General features: G+C 47.4%; 1 protein-coding gene across 1 annotated transcript in view; it reads left to right on the forward strand.

Annotated features, from left to right (window-relative positions):
• Positions 1-26864, forward strand: part of CDC42EP3 (CDC42 effector protein 3) — a 55849-nt gene extending 28985 nt beyond the window's left edge. The window contains exon 2 of the mRNA XM_038752443.1: positions 24684-26864. Within this exon, the coding sequence (XP_038608371.1) occupies positions 24963-25736 (774 nt within the window). The 5' untranslated portion in view covers positions 24684-24962 and the 3' untranslated portion in view covers positions 25737-26864. The remainder of the gene's footprint in view (positions 1-24683) is intronic.
• The last annotated feature ends 191 nt before the right edge of the window (positions 26865-27055 follow it).

The raw sequence follows: 27055 nt of genomic DNA on the forward strand, positions 1-27055 counted from the left end.
GGAACTGAGGCACAGAGAAGTTAAGTGACTTGCCCAAGGTCACGCAGCTGATGGAGCGGGATTTGAACCCATGACCTCTGACTCCAAAGCCTAGGCTTTTCCCACTGAGCCACGCTGCTTCTCTAATACAATTCTAATGCAATTCTCTAATTTTCTACTGCAATTCTCTGTTGCTTCTCAAATACAGCCTTTGTAGCCAAAGAATTCAAATCCACATCTGAGCCCAGCCCTCTGTTTCCCCTCATTGGGAATAATAATAATATTAATACTGATGGTATTTTTTTGAGCAATTACTATGTGTCAAGCACCATTCCAAACGCTGGGGTAGACACAGGCTAATCAGGTTGGACACAGTCCCTGTCCTACTTGGGGCTTACAGTCTTAATCCCCATTTTTCAGATGAGGTAACTGAGGCCCAGAGAAGTGAAGTGACTTGCCCAAGGTCACACAGCTGGCAAATGGCAGAGCCGAGATTAGAACCCAGGTCCTTCTGAGTCCCAGGTCCAAGCTCTGTCCAGCAGGCCATGCTGCTTCTGGAAGGCAGCAAGGGGTATCTTCTGGTGCTCACCCTGACTCTGCCTGACGATTGTGTTTATCATCATCATCAGTCATCATCAGTGATACTTATTGAGTGCTCACGGTGTGCAGAGCACTGTACTAAACTCCTGGGGAGAGCACAATATAACGGAGTTCATTCAATTGTATTTATTGAGCGCTTACTGTGTGCGGAGAACTGAACTAAGTGCTTGGGAAGTACAGGTCGGCGACATATAGAGACGGTCCCTACCCACCAACGGGCTCACAGTCTAGAAGGGGGAGACAGACAACGAAACAAAACATGTTGACAGGTGTCAAGTCGTCAGAATAAATAGAAGTAAAGCTAAATGCACATCATTAACAAAATAAATAGAATAGTAAATATGTACAGGTAAAATAAATAGAGTAATAAATCTGTGCAAACATATATTCAGGTGCCGTGGGGAGGGGAAGGAGGTAGGGTGGGGGGGATGGGGAAGAGGAGAGGAAAAAGGCGGCTCAGCCTTCCCAGGTTTGGAGGAGGTGAGCTCTCAGTAGGGCTTTGAAGGGAGGAAGAGAGCTTGGCGGATGGGCAGAGGGAGGGCATTCCAGGCCAGGGGGAGGACGTGGGCCGGGGGTCGACGGCGGGACGGGCGAGAACGAGGCCTGGTGAGGAGGTTAGCGGCGGCAGAGGAGCGGAGGGTGCGGGCTGGGCTGGAGAAGGACAGAAGGGAGGTGAGGGAGGAGGGGGCGAGGGGATGGACAGCCTTGAAGCCCAGGGTGAGGAGTTTTTGCTTGAGTTGGTAGACACGCTCCCTGCCCACAACGAGCATACAGTCTAGTGATAATTTCTCTGGTGGCATCTCAGTGGTTGTGTCTACACAGGCACATTGACTCCTGGGGAACTGGGGCAGCACCCCAGGAAATCTCACCATCTCCCTCACCACTAGCAGGCAACCCTTCTATGTATGCTACCGGGGACACAGCTGGCCAAGAATACCCCAAAGCCTGACTGTTTGCGGAGCTGTTTGTAAGAGTAACTTTTTTTCCTATGATACATAAGCACTTATTTTAAACACTTACTATGTGCCAAGCACTGTTCTAAGTGCTGGAGTAGAGAACCTGGTGAGAAATAATCAGGTTGGACACAGTCCCTGCCCCACATGGGGCTCACAGTCTAAGTAGGAGGGAGGAGCTTTTTTAAAAAAATGGTATTTGTTAAGCACTTACTACGCATCAGACACTTTACTAAGCACTAAGGTGAGCCTGTTGTTGAGTAGGGGCTGTCTCTATAAATTGCCGATTTGTACTTCCCAAGCGCTTAGAACAGTACTAAGCACACAGTAAGCACTCAATAAATACGATTGAATGAATACAAGATAATCAGGTTGGGCACGGTCCGTGTCCTACAAGGGGCTCTGAGTCTTAATCCTCATTTTACAGATGAGGCAACTGAGGTCCAGAGAAGTGACGTGACTTGCCCAAGGTCACACAGCAGACAAGCGGCAGGGCCAGGATTAGAACCCAGGTCCTTCTGACTTTTTTAAATAGCATTTATTAATAATAATAATAATGTTGGTATTTGTTAAGCGCTTACTATGTGCCAAGCACTGTTCTAAGCACTGGGGTAGATACAAGGTAATCAGGTTGTCCCACGTGGGGCTCACAGTCTTCATCCCCATTTTACAGATGAGGGAACTGAGGCCCGGAGGAGTTAAGTGACTTGCCCAAGGTCACAAGTGGCGGAGCTGGGATTTGAACCCACGACCTCTGACTCCAAAGCCCGGGCTCTTCCCACTGAGCCACGCTGCTATGTGCAAAGCACTGTTCCAGGCCCATGCTGCATTCACGAGGCCATGAGTTTCACGCGACCTACTTTGTGAGGCGATTGACTCTACCACCTATAGAACCCTATAGCTCGAGTACAGTGCTCTGCACACAGTAAGCGCTCAATAAATACGATTGATTGATTGATTGATAGGAGTTCCAGAGGTCATCTGACACAGCCTCCTGCTGCTATACAGGTGAATTCTGGGATGACTGTCAATCAGGCTGACTTTAGGACCAACAGGACTCAGTCCCGTGAGAGCCATCTCCAACAACAAAATCCAGGCCGGTTCAGCCATCATCATCATCAATCGTATTTATTGAGCGCTTACTGTGTGCAGAGCACTGTATTAAGCGCTTAGGAAGTACAAGTTGGCAACATCTAGAGATGGTCCCTACCCAACAGTGGGCTCACAGTCTAAAAAAGGGGGAGACAGAGAACAAAACAAAACATACTGACAAAATAAAATAAATAGAAGAGATATGTCCAAGTAAAATAAATAGAGTAATAAATATGTACAAACATATATCATCATCAATCGTATTTATTGAGCGCTTACTGTGTGCAGAGTACTGTACTAAGCGCTTGGGAAGTCCAAGTTGGCAACATATAGAAACGGTCTCTATTCATTCGTTCATCCAGTCGTATTTATTGAGCGCTTACTGTGTGCGGAGCACTGTACTAAGCGCTTGGGAAGTACAAGTTGGCAACATATAGAGACGGTCCCTACCCAACAGCGGGCTCACAGTCTAAAAGGGGGAGACAGAGAATAAAACCAAACATACTGACAAAATAAAATAAATAGAAGAGATATGTCCAAGTAAAATAGAGTAATAAATATGTACAAACATATGTCATCATCAATCGTATTTATTGAGCGCTTACTGTGTGCAGAGCACTGTACTAAGCGCTTGGGAGGTACAAGTTGGAGACATATAGAGACGGTCCCTACCCAACAGTGGGCTCACAGTCGAGAAGGGGGAGACAGAGAATAAAACCAAACATACTGACAAAATAAAATAAATAGAAGAGATATGTCCAAGTAAAATAAATAGAGTAATAAATATGTACAAACATATATCATCATCAATCATATTTATTGAGCGCTTACTGTGTGCAGAGCACTGTACTAAGCGCTTGGGAAGTCCAAGTTGGCAACATAGAGAGACGGTCCCTACCCAACAGTGGGCTTACAGTCTAGAAGGGGGAGACAGAGAACAAAACCAAACATACTAACAAAATAAAATAAATAGAAGAGATATGTCCAGCACCCAGCTCTGAGATGCTGCAGCGAGACTGACCATTTGCCAAACCTATTTGGGCACGTTTGCTCCATCGGCGTGTGGGTTTGGAAACAAGGGCGGATTTGACCTGTGCAGAATGAAGCCATTTCGAAACGAGCTCCTCCAAGGAACCCACATCCGGTTCTTTAGTAAAAACAGTAGTGTTCATTAAGTTCTCACTACCTGTGAAGCCCTGTGCTAAGCCCTGGGGAAAAAATACATGGTCTGTTGTCCTCTGAAGGCTCACTGCCGAAGAATAAAGAGGGAAGGTGGAACCGGTGATAGACACTTAAGGCAAGAAGAAATGATTTAAAAAAACCCTACTCAGTATGACAAAAGTGAATTTCGAAATGAGCTCCTCCAAGGAGCCCACATCCGGTTCTTTAGTAAAAACAGTAGTGTTCATTAAGCTGTCACTACCTGTGAAGCCCTGTGCTAAGCCCTGGGGAAAAAATACATGGTCTGTTGTCCTCTGAAGGCTCACTGCCGAAGAATAAAGAGGGAAGGTGGAACCGGTGATAGATACTTAAGGCAAGAAGAAATGATTTAAAAAAAACCAAATCAGTATGACAAAAGTGATGATAAATATAAGAGCAGCAGGACATTGTGACAGAGCCTTGGCTTCCTCAGTGATCAGGCTGATGTTCCCTTCCTGGTTTCTAGAAGTTGAGAAAACCTCACGCTGCAGGTATTTCCTCTGCCTTCCTAAGCCGTAGTAGGGGACTTATGGGATACCCCCAATTCTGGGCCACTGTGGTTTGTCTGCTGGGGTATCTCACCAGCAAGTTTCATCTTGCTAATGCCTGACTCAGTGAAAAGAGCCCGGGCTTTGGAGTCAGAGGTCATGGGTTCAAATCCCCGCTCCGCCAACTGTTAGCTGTGTGACTTTGGGCAAATCACTTCACTTCTGTGGGCCTCAGTTCCCTCATCTGGAAAATGGGGATTAAGACTGTGAGCCCCCCGGACAACCTGATCACCTTGTAACCTCCCCAGCGCTTAGAACAGTGCTTTGCACATAGTAAGCGCTTAACAAATACCATCATTATTATTATTATTATGTCTCATCCTGGTTTCTCATGTGATGTGACACTTCCTCGTCCAACAGTCCAACAACTCTCTCCTCTTTATTTTCTTCTTTCTCTCTCTCTCACCCTCCCTCCCCTTTTCCTCTCTCCCCCCGCCTTCATCATCATCAGTGGAATTTATTGAGCACCCCATTCATTCATTCATTCAACCGTATTTATCGAGTGCTTACTGTGTGCAGAACACTGTACTAAGCGCTTGGGAAGTACAAGTCGGCAACATATAGAGACGGTCCCTACCCAACAACGGGCTCGCAGTCTAGAAGAGGGAGACAGACAAGAAAACAAAACATGTAGACGGGTGTCAAAACCGTCAGAATTACTATGTGCCAGGCACCGTATTAAGCAGTAGGGTGGATAGAAGCAATTCAGATTGGATGTGCCGAGCACTGTAGTAAGCACCTGGGAGAGTACAGTACAACAGAGTTGGCAGATACGTTCCTTGCCCACCACGAGCTTAGAGCCTACAGTCGTCTTCCTCCCTCTCCATTTCTGGAAACTTTGGCAGACTTCTGTCCCTTCTTTCCCCTCTGCTCTGGTCATCTTTGTTGGATGTTCAGTCAATCAGTAGTGTGTATTGAGTGCTCACTGTGTGCAGAGCACTGTGCTAAGCGCTTGGGAGAGTACAGTACAGTGGGCACGTGTTGTAGAAGGAACAATGAGTTCCCAGTCTAGAGTTCCCTCTGGGAGAGAGCAGATGGGGAGAGTGGGAGCCAGAGAGGTTGGCCCAAGTGGTGACTCAATTGGCAGACTGAAGAGACTCTTCTCCTAGTCCCAAGTCATCCAGGAAAGTTTCCAGGCAGCCAAACCAAATTGAATAATTGAGAGAGTCCCAACAATCCACAGACCAGGAATGGATGGATTTCCCCTCTCCTCCCTCCCTCCACACCCTTCCCCCAGTGGAGGAGTGAATGATTAATGGAGTAGCAAGCGGGCTGCCAAGTAAGAAGGAAGGGGAAAAGCAGTAAAGGGAAGGGAGAACCAGGAAAACCTGCCTCTGGGTGACTGGCTCATCAATCAATCAATCAATCAATCGTATTTATTGAGCGCTTACTTTATGCAGAGCACTGTACTAAGCGCTTAGCACTGTACTAACAGTCTGGCCTAGTGGATAGATTATGTGCCTGGGAGTCAGAAGGACCTGGGTTCTAATCCCGGCCCCTCCACCTGTCTGCTGTGTGGCAAGTCACAATTCACGTCTCTGTGGCTCGGTTACCTCATCTGTAAAATGGGGATTCATACTGGGAACCCCATTGGGGGGGAACAGGGACTGTGTCCAACCCGATTTGCTTGTATCCATCCCAGGGTTCAAATCCCAGCTCCGCCAACTGTCAGCTGTGTGACTTTGGGCAAGTCATTTAACTTCTCTGTGCCTCAGTTACCTCATCTGTAAAATGGGGACAAAGACTGTGAGCCCCAAGTGGGACAACCTGATCGCCTTGTATCCTCCCCAGCGCTTAGAACAGTGCTTTGCACATAGTAAGCACTTAACAAATGCCATCATTATTATTTTCTATTACAGTGCCTGGCACATAGTAAGCACTTAACTACCACAGTTATCATCAGTTCTAAGTTTGGGGATGAAATCTAATAATATTCATTCATTCATTCAATCGTATTCATTGAGCACTTACTGTGTGCAGAGCAATGTACTAAGCGCTTGGGAAGTACAGGTCAGCAACAAATAGAAACAATCCCTGCCCACAACAGGCTCACAGTCTAGAAGCAGGGAGACAGACATCAAAACAACCCCTCCTTCCTTTCCGCCTCCTCCCCCTCTCCATCCCCCCGCCTTACCTCCTTCCCTTCCCCACAGCACCTGTATATATGTTTGTACATATTTATTACTCTATTTATTTTACTTGTACATGTCTATTCTATTTATTTTATTTTGTTAATATGTTTTGTTTTGTTCTCTGTCTCCCCCTTCTAGACTGTGAGCCCACTGTTGGGTAGGGACCGTCTCTATATGTTGCCAACTTGTACTTCCCAAGCGCTCAGTACAGTGCTCTGCACACAGTAAGCGCTCAATAAATACTATTGATTGATTGATTGAAAACAAGTAAGCGGGCATCAGTAGCATCATTATAAATAAATAGAATTATAGACATATACATACCATTAATAAAAATAAGTAGACGGAGGTAGGTTCCTATCTTCTCCAACAGAGAGATGAGGATAACCTGAAGAGTGAAGAGCTTTGCGCCAGGATGCCGTTTATTGCGTGTTCGGCATTGGGGACGCCTGTTTATTTTTCTTTCTCTTTCCGAGTTTCCATTCTGGCCCGGGAGGCCTCCATTATGTTGTTGGTGCAGCTTTCTCCCCATCGGAGCGTGCTCCATTCGGGATGAGCAGTACTGGGCGGGGAAGAAGACTGACCAGCCTTGGGTCTCGGGAGCTGTGGTGGTGTGTGCCCAGTGACCCGGAGTGGGAGCCCGTGTGGGGAAGGAAGCCCTGCCAGCCCATCAGCTAGAGCCGTTAGCCAAGATTTCCCAGCCTCGCTGGACTGAATCAGGTTTCCTGTCCCACGGGGTGCCGGGTCTGAGGGGAGTCGAGGGTGTAATTCTGGGCCTTCTGGTTCAGGGAGGCCGCAAAGGAGGCTGTGGGGCTGAGGCCACGGAGGAGAGAGGCCCGATGGGCCAGAGAGGTAGAGAGAGCTGAGGAATCCTCTCCAATGTGCGGAAAGGGATAGGTCCCTCTGGCCCGTCCTTCTCTCATTCCACCCGTGGGGGCTTGGAATGAACATTCCAGTCTGTTGGAGCAGTTCTTCCCCCTCCGTGCCCATCAAAAATTCATGTAAAAAATCGGAAAATGGCTTTCTCGGGGTACGTGAAACCACACTCCCTCTCTCCCTCGGTTGGCTTTTCAGGGCGCTCACAGCTGTTGGTTCAGCAGGGGCCGATAGCCCATGTAGGGGCCGTCCTCGTCTCCTCTCTGTGCCTCCCTTCTCTCAATCCACCAATCAATGGTTTTTACTAAGCGCTGGCTGTGTAAGGAGCACTTTACTAAGCGCTTAGGCGAGTGCAGTACAATAGGGTTGGTAGGCATGATCCCTGTCCTCAAGAAGCTTGCCGTCTAGTGCCTTGCTGCCTTCCCTTTTGTCCTTTTCGCTGCCCATTATTCATTCGTTTGTTCATTCAGTCATATTTATTGAGTGCTTACTATGTGCAGAGCATTACCCTACTTACTGTGTGCAAGACAAACAGCATGGCGTAGTTAGTAGAGTATGGACTTGAGAGTCAAAAGGTCATGGGTTCAAATCCCGGCTCCGCCACTTGTCAGCTGTGTGACTTCGGGCAAGTCCCTTAACTTCTCTGGGCCTCAGTTCCCTCATCTGTAAAATGGGGATTAAGACTGTGAGCCCCTCGTGGGCCAATCTGATCACCTTGTATCCCCCCAGCGCTTAGAACAGTGCTTCGCACATAGTAAGCGCTTCACAAATGCCATCATTATTATCAAGATTATTATTATGGGTTCTAATCCCAGCTCCGCCACTTGTCTGCTGTATGATCTTGGGCAAGTCACTTCACTTCTCTGGGCCTCAGTTCCCTCCTCTGTAAAATGGATATTGAGACTGTGAGCCCCACATGGGTCAGGGACTGTATCCAACCCTATTTGCTTTTATCCACCCCAGCGCTTAATGCAGTGGCTGACACCTAGTAAGCTCTTAACAGATACCATAATAAATAATACCATGGGCCAGGTACCATAATAGTAATAAATAGAGCACTGTACCAAGCATTTGGGAGAGTAGAAAATAACAATAAACAGGCGCATTCCCTGCCATTGCCAAGGAAGGAAAGGGATAGAGAGTGAATGGGGCCATTTTGATCTATAAAGGAGAGACAGATATCTAAGCTGGTGCAGTTGATTGGCTCTATTAATTGAGCATTTATTGTGCCGTATTAAGTGCTTAGGAGATTATAATATGACAGAGGTGGTTGACAAGTTCCCTGCCTACAAGGAGTTTACAGAGGGGTAGAGGGAGACAGACATTTTGGATATGTATGTTATGGATGTAATAATAATGATGGCATTTATTAAGTGCTTACTATGTGCAAAGCACTGTTCTAAGCACTGGATGTAGAGCGGAGAGCGGGGTGAATAAAAGATAAAAATCCAAGGGCACGGATAGCACAGAAATGGAGAAGGAATGGTGGAAATGAGGGGCTTAGTTGGGGAAGCTCTCTTGGAGGAGATGTGATTTTAATAAGGTTTTGAAGGTGGGGAGAGTGATGATCTGTTGGATTTGAAGAGGAAGGGTGTTCTAAGTCAGAGGGAGGACGTGGGTGAGGGGGTCAACGATGTGGTAAATGAAATGGAGGTATAATGAGTAGGTTGGCATTAGAGTAGCAAAGTGAACATGCTGGGTTGTAATAGGAAATCAGGGAAGTAGGATAGGAGGGAGTAACGTGATTGGATTAGACACTGGTTAGTTTAAGACGTCTAAAGTTGGGTCCCCCAGGCATAATGAAGTCTGATTTTGTGGATAGGCTCACTCCAGGCCTGACTTCATTAGATTAGATAGAACATTTCTTATTTGTCGTTTCAGTTACCCTAGGTAGCCTCGGTTTGGAGAGCTGATTACAGATGTATTCCAGGCAATATTCTGGTTTTCATCATCACTGTTGTCGCCGCTCGTTGATTCTCGTATTCTTGTATTGACCACAGGGTGGAAACTAGAATGAAATTAAACTCATCCAAATCCCCTCGGTCAAACAAGGCTGCCGTCTTCAGAATGTAGTAATCGCAGACTCCGTTGCCTCCCTGTGCGGAGTTCTGCTTAAGCCACCTGTCACGGTGGCCCTCTGGTTTCCACTAAATGGCTTCAGGTGAGAGTCTGTGAGGTGGCATCTGGAATCCGGCCCCTCATCTGCCCCGTGTGGCTTTATCATGATCATCATCATCAATCGTATTTATTGAGCGCTTACTGTGTGCAGAGCACTGTGACTTTCTGACTTCCAGCTTTGCGCCTGGATCTCTCCGTGGATGAAGCTGAGGCCCTCAGATCTTTCTGCAAGCGTTTCTTTTCCAAGGCAATCTTGTTTCCAGAGTTGTGTATTATCTAGGAGGTTGGGTGGGGAGGGGGGCAAAGAAGAACACAAACAGCCTTCCTGAAGGCTCTGAGGGAGGCATTAGTGATTGCGGGCAGTTCATGTTTCAGGGCCAAGAGAAGGGGCTTTAGAGAGAGGGCTGAGCGAGGACGAAGATGTGGGGAAGATAGCGGAAGGAAAGGAATGACAGAAATGTGAGGAAAGCAAACCAGGGCTAGGAGAGAAGAATAGCAGAGGAGTGTCCTGGCAGCAGGAGTAGAGATTGGGAAGGAGAGAAGAAAGGGAGCGGGAAGACATCTGCCGGGAGGTAGCAGGACTGGCTCCCATTCTGGAAGCTTGAGAAATGTGAAGCTGGAGAAATGGAAGCACGATTTTCACTGACAGGGCCTGGGCCTTCCAGACTGTAAGTTTCTTGTGTCTAAGGATTATGTCTACTACCTCTGTTTTACTGTACTCTCCCAAGCACTTAGTACAGTGCTCTGTGGTATTTATTATTATTGGGGTATTTGAGGTATTTGTTAGTTGCTTACAATGTGCCTGTTCTAAATGCTGGAGTAGATACACGATAATCGGGTTGGACACAGTTCCTGTCTCACATAAGGCTCACAGTACTAATCCCCATTTTACAGATGAGATAACTGAGGCACTGAGAAGTGAAGTGACTTGCTCAAGGTCACCCAGCAGACAAGTGGCAGAGCCGGAATTAGAACCCAGGTCCTTCTGACCCCCAGGTTCGTGCTCTATCCATTAGGCCACGCTGCTTCTCACGCACTAAGTCCTCAGTAAGTACTATTGATTGATTGATTGGTATTGAGTGGGGAGGGGGGTGGGCTCAGCTCCAGCTGTTTCTGGGACAGAGATGGTTTCTCATGCTGCCAGTTAAGCGGATGGCGTTACCAGAACCACCTTTTCTGGGGGCAATTCAGGACGGAAAAACAGGGTCCCAAGTTTGTCATGCCTCCCCACGACCCCCTTCAGCCCAGCCCCGGCAGAACTTTGACGTGTGGGACAGATGGGCCAGCCAGAACCTCCAGGGAGGCCTTCTAGGTTGATGACAATGGGCTGTGAACCCGTTGTTGGGCAGGGATTGTCTCTATTTGTTGCTGAATTGTACTTTCCAAGCACTTAGTACAGTGCTTTGCGCATGGTAAGTGCTGAATAAATGCGATTGAATGAATGAGTGGGCGGGATTTAGCGGAGAACTGCAAAAGCGCTCAGTGAAAGGCCACCGATCCTTGTTACCTGGTTTGGGGAAGATGATAGATGAGGGTGTAGATTATCTTCTATCTACTCCAGCACCTAGTAGAAACCATTTAGCAATATTGTTGCCGTTGATATTATTATTATTATTAGAGAAGCAGCGTGGCTCAGTGGAAGGAGCCCGGGTTTGGGAGCCAGAGATCAAGGGTTCAAATCCCGGCTCTGCCACTTGTCAGCTGTGTGGCCTTGGGTAATCAATCAGTCAATCAATCAATCATATTTATTGAGTGCTTACTATGTGCAGAGCACTGTACTAAACGCTTGGGAAGTACAAATTGGCAACATATAGAGACAGTCCCTACCCAACATTGGGCTCACAGTCTAAAAGGGGGAGACAGAGAAAAAAAAAAAAACAAAACCAAACATACTAACAAAATAAAATAAATAGAATAGATATGTACAAGTAAAATAAATAAATAAATAGAGTAATAAATATGTACAAACATATATACAGGCGCTGTGGGGAAGGGAAGGAGGTAAGATGGGGGGATGGAGAGGGGGAAGTCACTTAACTTCTCTGAGCCTCAGTTCCCTCATCTGTAAAATGGGAATTAAGACTGTGAACCCCACGTGGGACAACCTGATCACCTTGTATCACCCCCCAGTGCTTAGAACAGTGCTTTGCACATAGTAAGCACTTAACAAATGCCATCATTATTATTATTATCATTATCATTATTATTATTGCCTGGTTAACTAAAATGGCAAGTCCTTCCCGGGACCCTGAAGACACCAGTTTTCCGGTTGTCCTCAGAAGCAGCATGGCTTAGTGGAAAGAACATGGGCCTGTGACTGTAAGCCCCCTGTGGGACAACCTGATCACCTTGTAACCTCCCCAGCGCTTAGAACAGTGCTTTGCACATAGTAAGCGCTTAATAAATGCCATCATTATTAATCAATCAATTAATTGTATTTATTGAGCGCTTACTGTGTACAGAGCACTGTACTAAGCGCTTGGGAAGTACAAGTTGGCAACATATAGAGACAGTCCCTACCCAACAGTGGGCTCACAGTCTAAAAGTCATTATTATTATTATCATTATTATTATTATTATTATTATGGGCCAGGGAGTCAGAGGACCTGGGTTCTAATAATAATAAATAATAATAATGGCATTTATTAAGCGCTTACTATGTGCAAAGCACTGTTCTAAGTGCTGGGGAGGTTACAAGGTGATCAGGTTGTCCCACGGGGGGCTTGCAGTCTTCATCTCCATTTTACAGATGAGGTAACTGAGGCACAGAGAAGTGAAGCAACTTGCCCAAAGTCACATAGCTGACAAGCGGCAGAGCCGGGATTCGAATCCATGACCTCTGACTCCAAAGCCCGGGCTCTTTCCATGAAGCCGCGCTGCTTCTCAATCCCAATTCCACCCTTGTCTGCTGTGTAACCTTGGACAAATCACTTCATTTCTCTGTGCCTCAGTTACCTCACCTGTAATGGGGATTAAGACGGCGAGCCCCAAATGGGACATGGACTGTGTCCAACTCAGCTTGTATCTACCCCAGCGCTCAGTACAGTGCCCAGTACACAGTAGACAATTAACAAATACCATTAAAAATAAATAAGTACATAAACAGCAAAGCGTTTGGGATCTCTCCCCCTTTTAGACTGTGAGCCCACTGTTGGGTAGGGACTGTCTCTATATGTTGCCAACTTGTACTTCCCAAGTGCTTAGTACAGTACTCTGCACACAATAAGCGCTCAATAAATACGATTGATGATGATGATGATGATCTATGCGTCGCTCTGGTGAGAAATAGCAAAGTCAACCAAATGGTGGGTACCAAGGTTGTTTCCCAGGCTGTCGGCCCCTTGGAAGTGGAAGTCTCTAAGTCATCATCATCATCATCAATCGTATTTATTGAGCGCTTACTTTGGGAAGCTCACTTTGGGAATCTTGGCTACCACCCAGGGGAAGCGCTGGCATGCGATCCACCCCTTCCTCCTAATCCCCATCATCTGATAGATCCCCCAGATCCAATTGGTGGACAGCCCTGCTTACCTGAGATCAAGACTGTGCCACATCCCTCTTGACTGCCATGGTACCCAGAGGCAGCCTGGATTTAGGGGTGTTCTAGGATTCGATGGATTCATCCCAGTGACGGTTTCCCAGGACATCCCCGGCCTTCAAGTTGGGCTGTCCCGGGATATACGCTCCCTTCTTCCCCCTCAGCAGCGGGGCTGGGAAGCCATGTGCCTCTCGTGCCTGGCTGTGCCCAAGAGGCTGACGTGGAACAGGCGGCTGAAGGAGAGAGAGATTTCAGTCGGCAGCTGGGGAAATTGGGGGCGAATCAATGTTAAAACTTCCAGAACGAAGGACAAAAGGAGATTTCCAGGGGTTATTTCCATTTCATTCATTCATTCGATCGTATTTATTGAGCGCTTACTGTGTGCAGAGTTCTTGGGAAGTCCAAGTTGGCAACATATAGACGGTCCCTACCCACCAGTGGGCTCACAGTCTAGAAGGAAGGATTTGCGAGGATAAAGAGCCTGGCCCTTTATTTCTCAAAAGAGAAGGGTAGGGATGTCCAGCTCAAACTGGAGCCCTGCTTTCCTATCAGCTAGGGTCTTAAGGAAACTTCAGAGAAGACATGGCACCCGGCCAGCAAAGAAGGGGCTGAAAGAGCAGATAAGCTTGGAGAGGTGAGCGGGGTTATGGCGATAAAGTTTAAAACGGTCACTTGGGATGTGGGGAGAGACTGGCAGTCAAGGAGTGGCAGAGGGAGGCGAGCTGAAGCACGGGAGGAGAAAGCCTGGAGCCCCGTTGCTGATGAAATCAAGTGTGTGTCCATAGATTTGAGGGGGAGAGATCACAGATAAGATAAGGGCCCCATGGAGTCAAAGGTGCCAAGTGTTTAGCCAACAATCCAGCGTATTATGGGGATTACTGGAGCTGCAGAGTGAGGTTCATTGTATTTTCACCCCAGATTGCTTAAAAGAGCATTTTTGAAAGTGGCAGGACGCTGGAGAATGAAAACAAAAATCGCCTTTCTGCTTTTTTGCGTCTCCCAAACCCATCCTCCTCGCCAGAATACTCTGCTTTTCAGTTTTGGCATCTTCACCGCCCGCCCCAGCTCTTTTCCCTCTTTATTAATAATAATAATCATTATTATTATTATGGTACTTCTTAAGTGCTTACTATGTGCCAAGCACTGTTCTAAGCACTAGGGTAGATACAAGTTACCCTAGGGTAGAGAAGCAGCGTGGCTCAATGGAAAGAGCCCGGGCTTGGGTGTCAGAGGTCATGGGTTCAAATCCGATTGTCAGCTGTGTGACTTTGGGCAAGTCACTTCATTTCTCTGGGCCTCAGTTACCTCATCTGTAAAATGGGGATGAAGACTGTGAGCCCCACGTGGGGCAATCTGATCACCTTGTATCCTTCCCAGTGCTTAGAACCGCGCTTTGCACATAGTGAGCGCTTAACAAATGCCATCATCATTATTATTAAGTTAATCAGGTTAAGCAAAGTCTCTGTCCCACATTCATTCATTCATTCATTCATTGAATCGTATTTATTGAGCGCTTACTGTGTGCAGAGCACTGTACTAAGCGCTTGGGAAGTCCAAGTTGGCAACATATAGAGACGGTCCCTACCCAACGGTGGGCTCACAGTCTAGAAACGGGGCTCACAATCTCCATCCCCATTTTCCAGATGAGGGAATCAAGGCCCAGAGAAGTGAAGTGATTTGTCCAAGGTCACTCAGCAGACACGTGCCAGAGCCGGGATTAGAACCCAGGCCTATGCTGTAGCTACTAAGCCACGCTGCTTGACAAACCATCCAGAAAGTCTCCCTCCCCACAACCGTGCCCCAGATAAATAGCCCTAAGCCAAGCAGGCCTTCTGTCGTCATGGCATACTGAGGGAGGGGGTATGTGTGTTCTCTGGGCGGGCCTCTTGAAATGCCAACCCCCGTGAAAACCATAGAAGCTGCTCAATGTTCTCGCAAAATATCCTGTGGACTGTGGTCCGACTTGTACTTCCCACGCGCTTAGTACAGCGCTCTGCCCACAGTAAGCGCTCAATGAATGCGGTTCGGGACATGAACAGCGTCCAACCTGATTATTCATTCATTCAATCGTATTTATTGAGCGCTTACTGTGGGCAGAGCACTGTACTGAGCGCTTGGGAAGTACAAGTCGGACCCCAGCAGTTAGCACAGTGCCTGGCACAGAGTAAGCACTTAACAAATACTATTAAAAAAAAAAAAGATGGGATGCACCCAGCTAGAGAGGCAATGCTTTCCTTCCCTTTCCTTTCCCCACTGTTCCTCCCCCTTTTCTGCTTGTAGAAGCATTGTGGCTTGGTGGAAAGAGACAGAGGGCCTGGGTTCTACTACTGGCTCTGTCAATCACATGCTTAGCAAGTCACTTCTTTGTGCCTCAGTTTCCTCATCCCATTATTACTCTATTTATTACTCTATTTATTTATTACTCCATTTATTTATTTATTTTACTTGTACATAACTATTCTATTTATTTTATTTTGTTAGTATGTTTGGTTTTGGTCTCTGTCTCCCCCTTTTAGACTGTGAGCCCACTGTTGGGTAGGGACTGTCTCTATATGTTGCCAACTTGTACTTCCCAAGTGCTTAGTACAGTGCTCTGCACACAGTAAGCGCTCAATAAATATGATTGATGATGATGATGATCTCTAAAATTGGGATTAAATCCTATTCCTTCCTACCTAAACTGGGAGCTCTGTGTGGGACAGGGACTGTGTCCAATCTGATTAGCTGATTAGTAACTGCCTCAGCACTTAGAACAGTATTTGGCACATAGTAAGTACTTAACAAATACCATTATTATTAGTAAGTGCTCAACAAATACCATTATTATTACTAATAATGATATAATATATCATATATATAATGATATAATAACCTAATATATTATATCATTATTATTAATAATAATAATAATGGCATTTGTTAAGCGCTTACTATGTGCAAAGCACTGTTCAAAGCGCTGGGGAGGTTACAAGGTGATCGGGTTGTCCCACGGAGGGGGGGGGGGTGCTCACAGTCTTAATCCCCATTTTACAGATGAGGGAACTGAGGCCCAGAGAAGTGAAGTGACTTGCCCAAAGTCACACAGCTGACAAGTGGCGGAGCCGGGATTTGAATCCATGACCTCTGACTCCAAAGCCCGTATGTATTATATTATATATAGGAAGCAGCATGGCTCAGTGGAAAGAGCCCGGGCTTTGGAGTCAGAGGTCATGGGTTCAAATCCCGGCTCCGCCACCTGTCAGCTGTGTGACTTTGGGCATGTCACTTTGCTTCTCTGTGCCTCAGTTCCCTCATCTGTAAAATGGGGATGAAGACTGTGAGCCCCCTGTGGGACAACCTGATCAACTTGTAACCTCCCCAGCGCTTAGAACAGTGCTTTGCATATAGTAAGCACCTAATAAATGCAATTTTTATTATTATTATATATAATAATGGTAAAAGTTAAGCACTTACTATGTGCCAGGCACTGTACTAAACTCTGTGGTGGCTACAAGCAGGTCGAGTTGAACACAGTCCCTGTTCCACATGGGGCTCACAGTTTCAATCCCTATTTTACAGATGAGTTAACTGAGGCACAGAGGAATGAAGAGACTTGCCCCAGTTCACACAGCAGAGGAGTGGAGGAGCCAGGATTAGAACTCATGACCTGACTCCTAGTCCCATGATAATAATAATAATAATAATAATAATAATAATAATAATAATGGCATTTGTTAAGCGCTTAAAAGCACTGTTCTAAGCGCTGGATGCTCTAGCCACTGCACCATGCTGCTTCTCCTATTATTTTTGTTGTTGTTATCATTATTATTACATCTTTGACAGATCAGCTGTCCTTTGCAGGGCAAGGGCCATGGGCATGGGGATGCCCTCTGTGTTAGAGAATGCACCCCGCCCCACTCCCCAACTGGAGCACTGGTCAGGGGTGGAGTTATAATAATAATAATAATAATAATAGCATTTATTAAGCGCTTACTATGTGCAAAGCACTGTTCTAAGCGCTGGGGAGGTTACAAGGTGATCAGGTTGTCCCACGGGGGGCTCCCAGTCTTCATCCCCATTTTCCAGATGAGGTAACTGAGGCCCAGAGAAGTGAAGTGGCTTGCCCAAAGTCACACAGCTGGCAATTGGTGTAGTGCCTGGGGGGCTCCGGGGTCCTGACTTCATATGTTCCGTTCTGAAGCCCGAATGCCGGGGTTGCTTGAATAGACGGCACTCTCCTGGTCGGATGGTTTGCAGGGCCTTCTCTGGTGAGAAGGGCAGGAAAGAGCTGTGAGCTTTATCTGTGAAAAACAGAGATGTGGGCAGTTCTCAGCTCTAGCCCGGGGAGAAAACTTTGGGCTAAAGTTCTTCTCCTAATCCTTGCCCTCCCCGAGAGAGCCCAGTCAACTCCTCCCTTGGCTGCTCAGCTGCTGGGGCTATTTTTAGGTGGGGCAGAGACAGATGAAGTAGTGAATTTGGGGAGGGAGAAATGTCCAGAGGAGTTAGCAGCGGTCGCCTCAGGGAGTAAAGTGGCCTTTGGCACAAGTTAGGAAAAACAATGTATTCATTCATTCATTCAATCATATTTATTGAGCGCTTACTGTGTGCAGAGCACTGTACTAAGTGCCTGGGAAGTACAAGTTGGCAACATATGGAGACGGCCCCTACCCAACAGCGGGCGCACAGTCTAAATGGAAAGAGCACAGGCCTTGGAGTCAGAGGAACTTCGTTCTAATAATAATAATAATGATGATGGTGTTTGTTAAGCGCTTACTATATGCAAAGCACTGTTCTAAACGCAGGGGAGGTTACAAGGTGATCAGGTTGTCCCCGGGGGGCTCACAGTTTTAATCCCCGTTTTACAGATGAGGGAACGGAGGCACAGAGAAGTGAAGTGACTTGCCCAAAGTCACAGAGCTGACAGTTGGCGGAGCTGGGATTCGAACCCAAAGCCCATGCTCTTTCCACCGAGCCACAAATCCCAGTTCAGCTACTTTCCTGATATGTAACCTTGGGCAAGTCACTTCACTTCTCCGGGCCTCAGTTTCCTCATCTGCAAATTGGGGATTAAGTACTTTTTCTCCCTCCCCCTCAGACTGTAAGCCCCTCTAGGGTCAGGGTCTGTGTCCAACTTGATTACGGTATAATAATAATAATAATGTTGGTGTTTGTTAAGCGCTTACTATGTGCCAAGCACTGTTCTAAGCACTGGGGTAGATACAGGTTGTCCCACGTGGGGCTCACAGTCTACATCCCCATTTTACAGATGAGGGAACTGAGGCCCAGAGAAGTGAAAAGACTTGCCCAAGGTCACACAGCTGACAAGTGGCGGAGCCGGGATTAGGACCCAGGTATTTTGACTCTCAGGCCTGAGCTCTTTCCACTAAGCCACGCTGGTGTAATAATAATAATGATAGCATTTGTTAGGCGCTTACTATGGTGTACCTCCCCCAGCTCTTAGTCGAGCGCTTGGTACTTTGTAAGCACTACAGTTATTCGTATTATTATTAGTCCCATTCAGCCCGCTTCCACAGGTGAGATGGATTGGTCATTTTACTAAAATTTCCTGCACACATCTCCCTGCTCCTCACAAAGCTTCAGTGGTTACCCATTCCTCTCTACATCCGTCAATCAATCAGTCTTATTTATTGAGCAGTTACTGTGCTCAGATCAATCAATCAATCAATCCTATTTATTGAGCACTTACTGTGTGCAGAGCACTGTACTAAGCGCTTGGGAAGTCCAAGTTGGCAACATATAGAGACAGTCCCTACCCAACAGTGGGCTCACAGTCTAAAAGGGGGAGACGGAGAACAAAACCAAACATGCTAACAAAATAAAATAAATAGAATAGATATGTACAAGTAAAATAAATAAATAAATGAGTAATAAATATGTACAAACATATACACATATATACAGGTGCTGTGGGGAAGGGAAGGAGGTAAGATGGGGGGATGGAGAGGGGGACGAGGGGGAGAGGAAGGAAGGGGTTCAGTCTGGGAAGACCTCCTGGAGGAGGTGAGCAGTCAGTAGGGCCTTGATGGGAGGAAGAGAGCTAGCTTGATCACTGTACTGAGCGCTTGGGAAACTACAATGTTGCCAACTTGTACTTCCCAAGCGCTTAGTACAGTGCTCTGCACACCGTAAGCGCTCAATAAATACGATTGAATGAATGAATGAATACAATAGTATGTTTTGGTTTGTTGTCTGTCTCCCCCTTCTAGATTGGGAGCCCATTGTTGGGTAGGTCGGATTGTCTCTATATGTTGCCGACTTGGACTTCCCAAGCGCTTAGTACAGTGCTCACAGTCTAGAAGGGGGAACGTTAGCACTTAGAGTCTAATTGGGTTCTCATCCCGGCTCCACCACATGTCTGCTGTGGGGTCTTGGGCAAGTCACTTCACTTCTCTGTGCCTCAGTTACCTCATCTGTAAAATGGGGATTGAGACTATGAGCCCCATGTGGGACAGGGATGTGTCCAACCCAATTTGCTCATGCCCACCCCAGCACTTAGTACAGTGCCTGGCACATAGTAAGTGTTTAACAAAAGCCACGATTATTATTGTTATTATTATTATTGTTTTAATACACATCCCCAGCACTTATGGATATATGTTTATTCAGTTATTTATCCTGATTACTCTTTTTACTGCCCTGTGGCCAAGGGACATGACACTTGACTTGCTCCCTTTATTTATCCTCCCTCCCAGCCCCACAGCACCATAATAATAATGATGGCATTTATTAAGCGCTTACTATGTGCAAAGCACTGTTCTAAGCACTGGGGAGGTTATAAGGTGATCAGGTTGTCCCACGAGGGGGCTCACAGTCTTAATCCCCATTTTACGGATGAGGGGACTGAGGCACAGGGAATAATAATAATGTTGGTGTTTGTTAAGCGCTTACTATGTGCCAAGCATTGTTCTAAGCACTGGGGGGATACAAGGTAATCAAGGTTGTCCCACGTGGGGCTCACAGTCTTAATCCCCATTTTACAGATGAGGAAAATGAGGCACCGAGAAGTGAAGTGACTTGCCCAAAGTCACACTGCTGACAATTGGCGGAGCCGGGATTTGAACCCGTGACCTCTGACTCCAAAGCTCTTTCCACTGAGCCACACTGCTTCTCTATTATCTGTTATTTATTTCTATTAATATCTGCCTCCCTCTCTAGACTCTAGACTCACTGTGGGTAGGGAATGTGTCTGTTTATTGTTGCACTGTCCTCTCCCAAGTGCTTAGTACAGTGCTTTGCACACAGTAAGCGCTCAATAAATACGACTGAATGAATGAGTGAACTTGCTTGTTTTGTACTAACTCATTATTTAGTATAAAGCACTGTACCCAGTGGGGGCTCAGATACTATATTTCTTCTCTCTCCCTCCATTCATTCATTCATTCATTCAATCGTACTTATTGAGCGCTTGCTGTGTGCAGAGCACTGTACTAAGCCCTTGGGAAGTACAAGTTGGCAACATATAGAGACGGTCCCTACCCAACAATCAATCAATCATATTGAGTGCTTACTGTGTGCAGAGCACTGTACTAAGCGCTTGGGAAGTACAAGTTGGCAGCATATAGAGACGGTCCCTACCCAACAGTGGGCTCACAGTCTAGAAGATAATAATGATGGCATTTATTAAGCGCTTACTATGTGCAAAGCACTGTTCTAAGCGCTGGGGAGGTTACAAGGTGATGAGGTTGTCCCACGGGGGGCTCCCAGTCTTAATCCCCATTTTACAGATGAGGTAACTGAGGCCCAGAGAAGTGAAGTGACTTGCCCGAAGTCACCCAGCTGACAATTGGCGGAGGCGGGACTTGAACCCATGACCTCTGACTCCAAAGCCCAGGCTCTTTCCACTGAGCCACCGTGCTTCACTATAATCTTATCCGTCTACTCCCTCCTCTCCACCCAGCCCACCTTTTTCATTCTTCTCAAGCTAACGCGCAAGTTGAAGTGACTAACGGTCTAAGGTTTTTGGAGATGAACCTTTCTGAGATGGGCTTTCTTGACGGGTTAGGGACAGCGAGATCCAGAGGTCCTTGTTCGTTCATTCATTCAATCGTATTGATTGAGCGCTCACTGTGTGCAGAGCACCGTACTAAGCGCTTGGGCAGTCCAAGTTGGCAACATATAGAGACGGTCCCTACCCAACAGCGGGCTCACGGTCTAGTTGGGGTGCCCTGCTTCCGGATGTTGGGAGGAGAATGCCCGTTTCTTGAGCTGGGATAGCTAATAGAAAATGATCTTTTAGACTGTGAGCCCATTGTTAGGTAGGGACTGTCTCTATATGTTGCTAACTTGTACTTCCCAAGCACTTAGTACAGTGCTCTGCACACAGTAAGCGCTCAATAAGTACGATTGATTGATTGATCTGTAAGAGTGGTTGAGGAGAAGATAGGTGAATCAATCAATGGGTAGTATTCATTGAGTGCTTACTGTGTGCAGAGCACTATACGTTTGGGAGAAAACAGTGTTGGTAGACACATTTCCTGCCCTCAGGGAGCTTACAGTCTAGATGAAGTATTCAGGAGTCAGTTATTAATAATAATAATAATAATGGCATTTATTAAGCACTTACTATGTGCAAAGCACTGTTCTAAGCGCTGGGGGGTTACAAGGTGATCAGGTTGCCCCCCGCGGGGCTCACAGTCTTCATCCCCATTTTACAGATTGAACTGAGGCCCAGAGAAGTGAAGTGACTTGCCCAAGGTCACAGCTGACAAGCAGTGGAGTCAGGATTTGAACGCCTGACCTCTGGCTCCAAAGCCCGGGCTCTTGCCCCTGAACCACACTGCTTCTCTATATTGTACTATACTATACTGTAATATACAACATACTATCCCATTCCCAAGCACTTAGCACAGTGCTCTACACACTGTAAGCGCTCAATAAAAAAATACGATTGAATGAATGAATGAATGATATAGTCCCCAAAGCTATATCTTCAGCCCTAGAGAGCGCGACGCATGCGCATTACTACACTGCAAGTTTGGAGAAGCTGACTGCCAAGATCAATCAATCAATCGTATTTAGTGAGCGCTTACTGTGTGCAGAGCACTGTACTAAGCGCTTGGCAAGTCCAAGTTGGCAACATATAGAGACGGTCCCTACCCAACAGTGGGCTCACAGTCTAGATGTTTTATTTCCTGCTAAGCAAGGAGGAGTTTTTGAGATTATTTCATAGCAAGCCTGTTCTGGTTCGTTCCCTCCACGTCTGGCTGACCTCTGATGTTGAACGCCTTTTCTATTTCCTTATAGCTCTCCATATTCCTCCTTTGCATGTTGCTACACTTTATGCCCAGCACAGAAAAGACACGCCAGCTCAAAATGCTAGAAGGGAGGAAGGAACAAAAGAGAAATAATATTCACCCTCCCGTTTCCTTCTAGATTAAGAACTCATTTAGTGGAGTCCCGTGCTTGTAATGATGGTAGCAGTTTCTCTGGAGGAAGCTGATCTGTGAAGGGCTGGAAATAGAGTGGACAGACAGGGATCCACGTTTAGTTCTAAAGTGTGCCCAAAAACCCAGGTCATTGACCCTAACCAGCCCTTGTAGTAATAATAATAATAATAATGGCACTTATTAAGCACTTACTATGTGCAAAGCACTGTTCTAAGCACTGGGGAGGTTACAAGGTGATCAGGTTGTCCCACGGGGGGGCTCACAGTCTTAATCCGCATTTTACAGATGAGGTAACTGAGGCCCGGAGAAGTGAAGTGACTTGCCCAAAGTCACACAGCTGACAATTGGCGGAGCTGGGATTTGAACCCCTGACCTCCGACTCCAAAGCCTGGGCTCTTTCCACTGAGCCACGCTGATAATAATAATGATGGTATTTGTTAAGCGCTTACTATGTGCCAAGTGCTGTTCTAAGCACTGGGGTAGATACAAGGTAACCAGGTTGTCCCACGGGGGGCTCACAGTCTTAATCCCCATTTTCCAGATGAGGGAACTGAGGCACAGAGAAGTTAAGTGGCTTGCCCAAGGTCACACAGCAGACAAGTGGTGGAGCCGGGATTAGAACCCATGACCTCTGACTCCCAAGCCCGGGCTCTTTCCACTGAGCCACGCGAGTGAACCTTTTGTTAGGGAAGCAGCATTACCTCATGGAAAGACTACAGGCTTGGGAGTCAAAAGACCTGGGTTCTAATCCTGGCTCCACCACTTGTCAGCTGTGTAACCTTGGGCAAGTCACTTCACTTCTCAGTGCTTCAGTTACCTCACCTACAAAATGGGGATTGATTAATTAATTAATTAATAATGGCATTTATTAAACGCTTACTATGTGCAAAGCACTGTTCTAAGCACTGAGGGGGATATAAGGTGGTCAGGTTGTCCCATGTGGGGCTCGCAGTCTTCATCCCCATTTTACAGATGAGGTAACTGAGGCACAGAGAAGTGAAGTGACTTGCCCAAAGTCACACAGCTGACAATTGGAGGAACTGGGATTCGAACCCATGACCTCTGACTCCAAACCCCGGGCTCTTTCCACTGAGCCACGCTGCTTCACTGATTGAGATTGCAAGGCTCATGTGGGACACAGACTGTGTCCAACCTGATTAACTTGTATCTACCCTCGCGCTTAGGACAGTGCCTGGCACATAGTAAGCGCTTAATGTATTTCATCAAACAAATCCTGTTTACTGACAGAAATAACTGTCATAAAGGTTAACACCTCTTCTAGACCAAACACTCCCTGTGGGCAGGGAACGTGTCTCCCAACTCTGTTGTATTCATTCATTCAATCGTATTTATTGAGCACTTACCGTGTGCAGAACACTTTATTAAGCGCTTGGAAAGTACAATTCAGCAACATATGCAGTTCCTACCCAACAACAGGCTCACAGTTTAGAAGGGGGAGACAGACAGCAAAACAGAACAAGCAGACAGGTGTTGATACCATCAAAATAGATAGAATTATAGACATATGCACGTCATTAATAAACTAAATAGAGTAATAAATAGGTACAAATATACACAAGTGCTGTGGGGAGGGAAGGGGGTAGAGCAGAGGGAGGGAGTGGGAGTGATGGGGAGGGGAGGAGAAGGAGAGGATAAGGGGGGCTCAGTCTGGGAAGGCCTCCTGGAGGAGGTGGGATCTCAGTAGGGTTTTGAAGGGAGGAAAAGAGCTAGTTTGGCTGATGTGTGGAGGGAGGGCATTCCGGGCCAGAGGGAGGACGTGGGCCGGGGGTCGACGGCGGGACGGGCGAGAACGAGGTACAGTGAGGAGGTTAGTGGCGGCAGAGGAGCGGAGGGTGCGGGCTGGGCTGGAGGAGGACAGAAGGGAGGTGAGGTAGGAGGGGCCGAGGTGATGGACAGCTTTGAAGCCAATAGTGAGGAGTTTTTGCTTCATGCAAAGGTTGATAGCCCACTGTTGGGTAGGGACTGTCTCTATGTTGCCTACTTGTACTTCCCAAGCGCTTAGTCCAGTGCTCTGCACACAGTAAGTGCTCAATAAATACGATTGATTGATTGATTGATAGGCAACCACTCTTCCAAGTGCCTAGTAGAAGCTCGGCACACAGTAAAAACTCAGTAGATACTACTGATCGATTGCAGGCTGGAGGTGCCAGGACTATTGCTTTCTGCTTTTCATTGTGAGAATTAGACTGGGCAGGCTACGGAGAGCCAGCTAATGATCACCTGCTTTGTGTCTCCGACAGGCGTTCCCACGTTTCCGGAAGCGGTCCGACGCTGAGGCTGTCTCCCCCGGCACGTGCGCCGTGCCGGGAACCTCAGGAAAGTTTCTAGTGGAGTCCCTCACACTTGACCAGACCTCTGTCCACTTTGGACTTCCAAAGACCCCGTTCTGCATCTGGGAAAATAATGTGACCCCGTGAACTTTTGCGAACCTACCAGAGGGGAAGTGCTCACTCTGGGAAGAAAGCGGCTCTTTTTCCTTCCTCTCCGAGAAGACTCTCCTCAGCTTCGAGCATTCAAAAATGCCAGCCAAGACCCCGATTTACCTGAAAGCGGCCAACAACAAGAAAGGGAAGAAATTCAAACTGAGGGACATCCTGTCCCCGGACATGATCAGCCCTCCTTTGGGGGACTTCCGGCACACGATCCACATCGGGAAAGAGGGCCACCACGACGTCTTCGGCGACATTTCGTTTCTCCAAGGCAATTACGAGCTCCTGCCCGGAAGTCGGGAGGAGAAGACGAGAATCGGCCAGTTCCCGGCCCACAACGAGTTCCTGAGAGCCAACAGCACCTCGGATTCTGTGTTTACGGAAACCCCCTCGCCCGTGCTCAAAAACGCCATCTCCCTGCCGGCCATCGGCGGGTCCCAAGCCCTGACGCTGCCCCTGCTCTCCCCTGTGACATTTAACTCCCAGACGGACGCCTTGGCCGCTGGCAGGCTCCCGAGACTGATCTGCGAGCCGGTCGCCGAAGAGAAGCTACAGGAGAAAAGCCAACCGGGGGCGGACGCGACGTCGCGGCGGTCCGACGCCCCGTGGAAGCCGAACGGCGTCGCTTCCCGGTACAGTAACGGGCGGGACAGCCCCTCGTCCACCCTCTCCGACCAGTACGTCGACTGGCTGACCGACGAGCTCTCGGACGACGGCCCCCTCCCAGGAAGCCTCGGGAAGGGCAAGTCCGAATCGGAGCCGTCCCTTTCCGAGATGACCGGCTCGCTCCTCTCCCTGCAGCTCGACCTCGGGCCCTCGCTGCTGGACGAAGTCCTGAACGTCATGGACAAGAATAAGTCGTAGGACCGACCGCCCTGCCGCCCCCCACTCCATCCCCGCCGCGCAGCTCAGGGGGACAGGAGGGCAGCCGCAGCGGCGAAGAAACAGAAGGCTGAAAAGTACAGACTGAAAAGAGGCCTCACCGGCTGTTTTCCAGTGGTCTGACGGGTTTTCTTAAAGAGTGTTGCAACAAAATATTTTTTTACTTATGTATTTCACCTTTGCAATATGGTAAAACTCTCCCGGCGAGAAGAGGAAACAAGTCTAATCCCGTTTCTTGCCTGGGTTGGATGAGATCCGGCGTTGGTGGGTACACACGCGTGAGGAATCCGGCTCGGGCCAAAACCAGCCGACTCGCTCGCTTTGAGGAAACCTTTCCGTGCTGATTTTTCTCCGGGATTTCCAGCTGGGCTGTGTTCAGAATGAGGGGTGGGACGCTATTACTTTCACCGTTATTTAACATCCGGGCCTCTTTCTTGAGAGGTGGACCGTTTCTCTGTTTCGCCTGCACGCCGATCCTCCAGGCTCAAATCTCTTGCTTATTGAATCCAGCCTTCCTGCTGTTCACCTGTCGTTCATTACCAATCTGTGGGCGCTTACTCTGTGCAGAGCACTGTACTGAGCGCTTGGGAGAATACAATGCAACAGAGTTGGTAGTCACGTTCCCTGCCCACAGCGAGCTTACAGTCTGGATATCTCTATCCGCAGTTTCGGACTGTCGGGGGACCTGTGGTGAAGATGGCAAAGGCGGAGCATTTACTGTAACTAAATTATTTTTAAAGTTGAGATATATTTTTATGTGCCTTTGGCTTTTTATCACAGAGTCTACATTTTATAGGGATTGCATCAACAAGTTTGTGGTTTGGCTTGTGTCCACTGATGGTCCATTGTAAATTTTGTGTGCGCGCGCGCGTGTGTGTTTGAGACAGCAACTCGTAATACTCGACTTTACCTTTGTCTCTATATATCATAAATGCTTATCTGCCAAGGACGGGTTGGGATGTTTAAGGAGGGCACCGGTTACTCACAAGGCTTCTGCCGAGATAGGGGGTGACGCCTTTATGATGTTTTTGGAAACGGGGATGGTTCAGTACATCCTTGCAGCGCGTAGGTACTTCATGCAACACAATAAAGAGTTAATGTTGAACGGTACCCGCCTTTTTGACTCTAAATATGCAGGGAGGGCGTGAACTCTTTGCCGTGGATCCAGCTCCCGTGAGAACCTCAGTTGCGTGAATAAAACCACCAGCTTTGCTGAATTGAGTTTTCGTATGCTTGTGGAAGGGTTGGCAGGGACTGACAAAGGACAAGTGTAAATTCTGTTTTTCTGAGATCACATCAAC

This window comes from Tachyglossus aculeatus, chromosome 1 (assembly GCF_015852505.1).
Source record: "Tachyglossus aculeatus isolate mTacAcu1 chromosome 1, mTacAcu1.pri, whole genome shotgun sequence".
In the NCBI taxonomy this organism is placed as follows: Eukaryota; Metazoa; Chordata; class Mammalia; order Monotremata; family Tachyglossidae; genus Tachyglossus; species Tachyglossus aculeatus.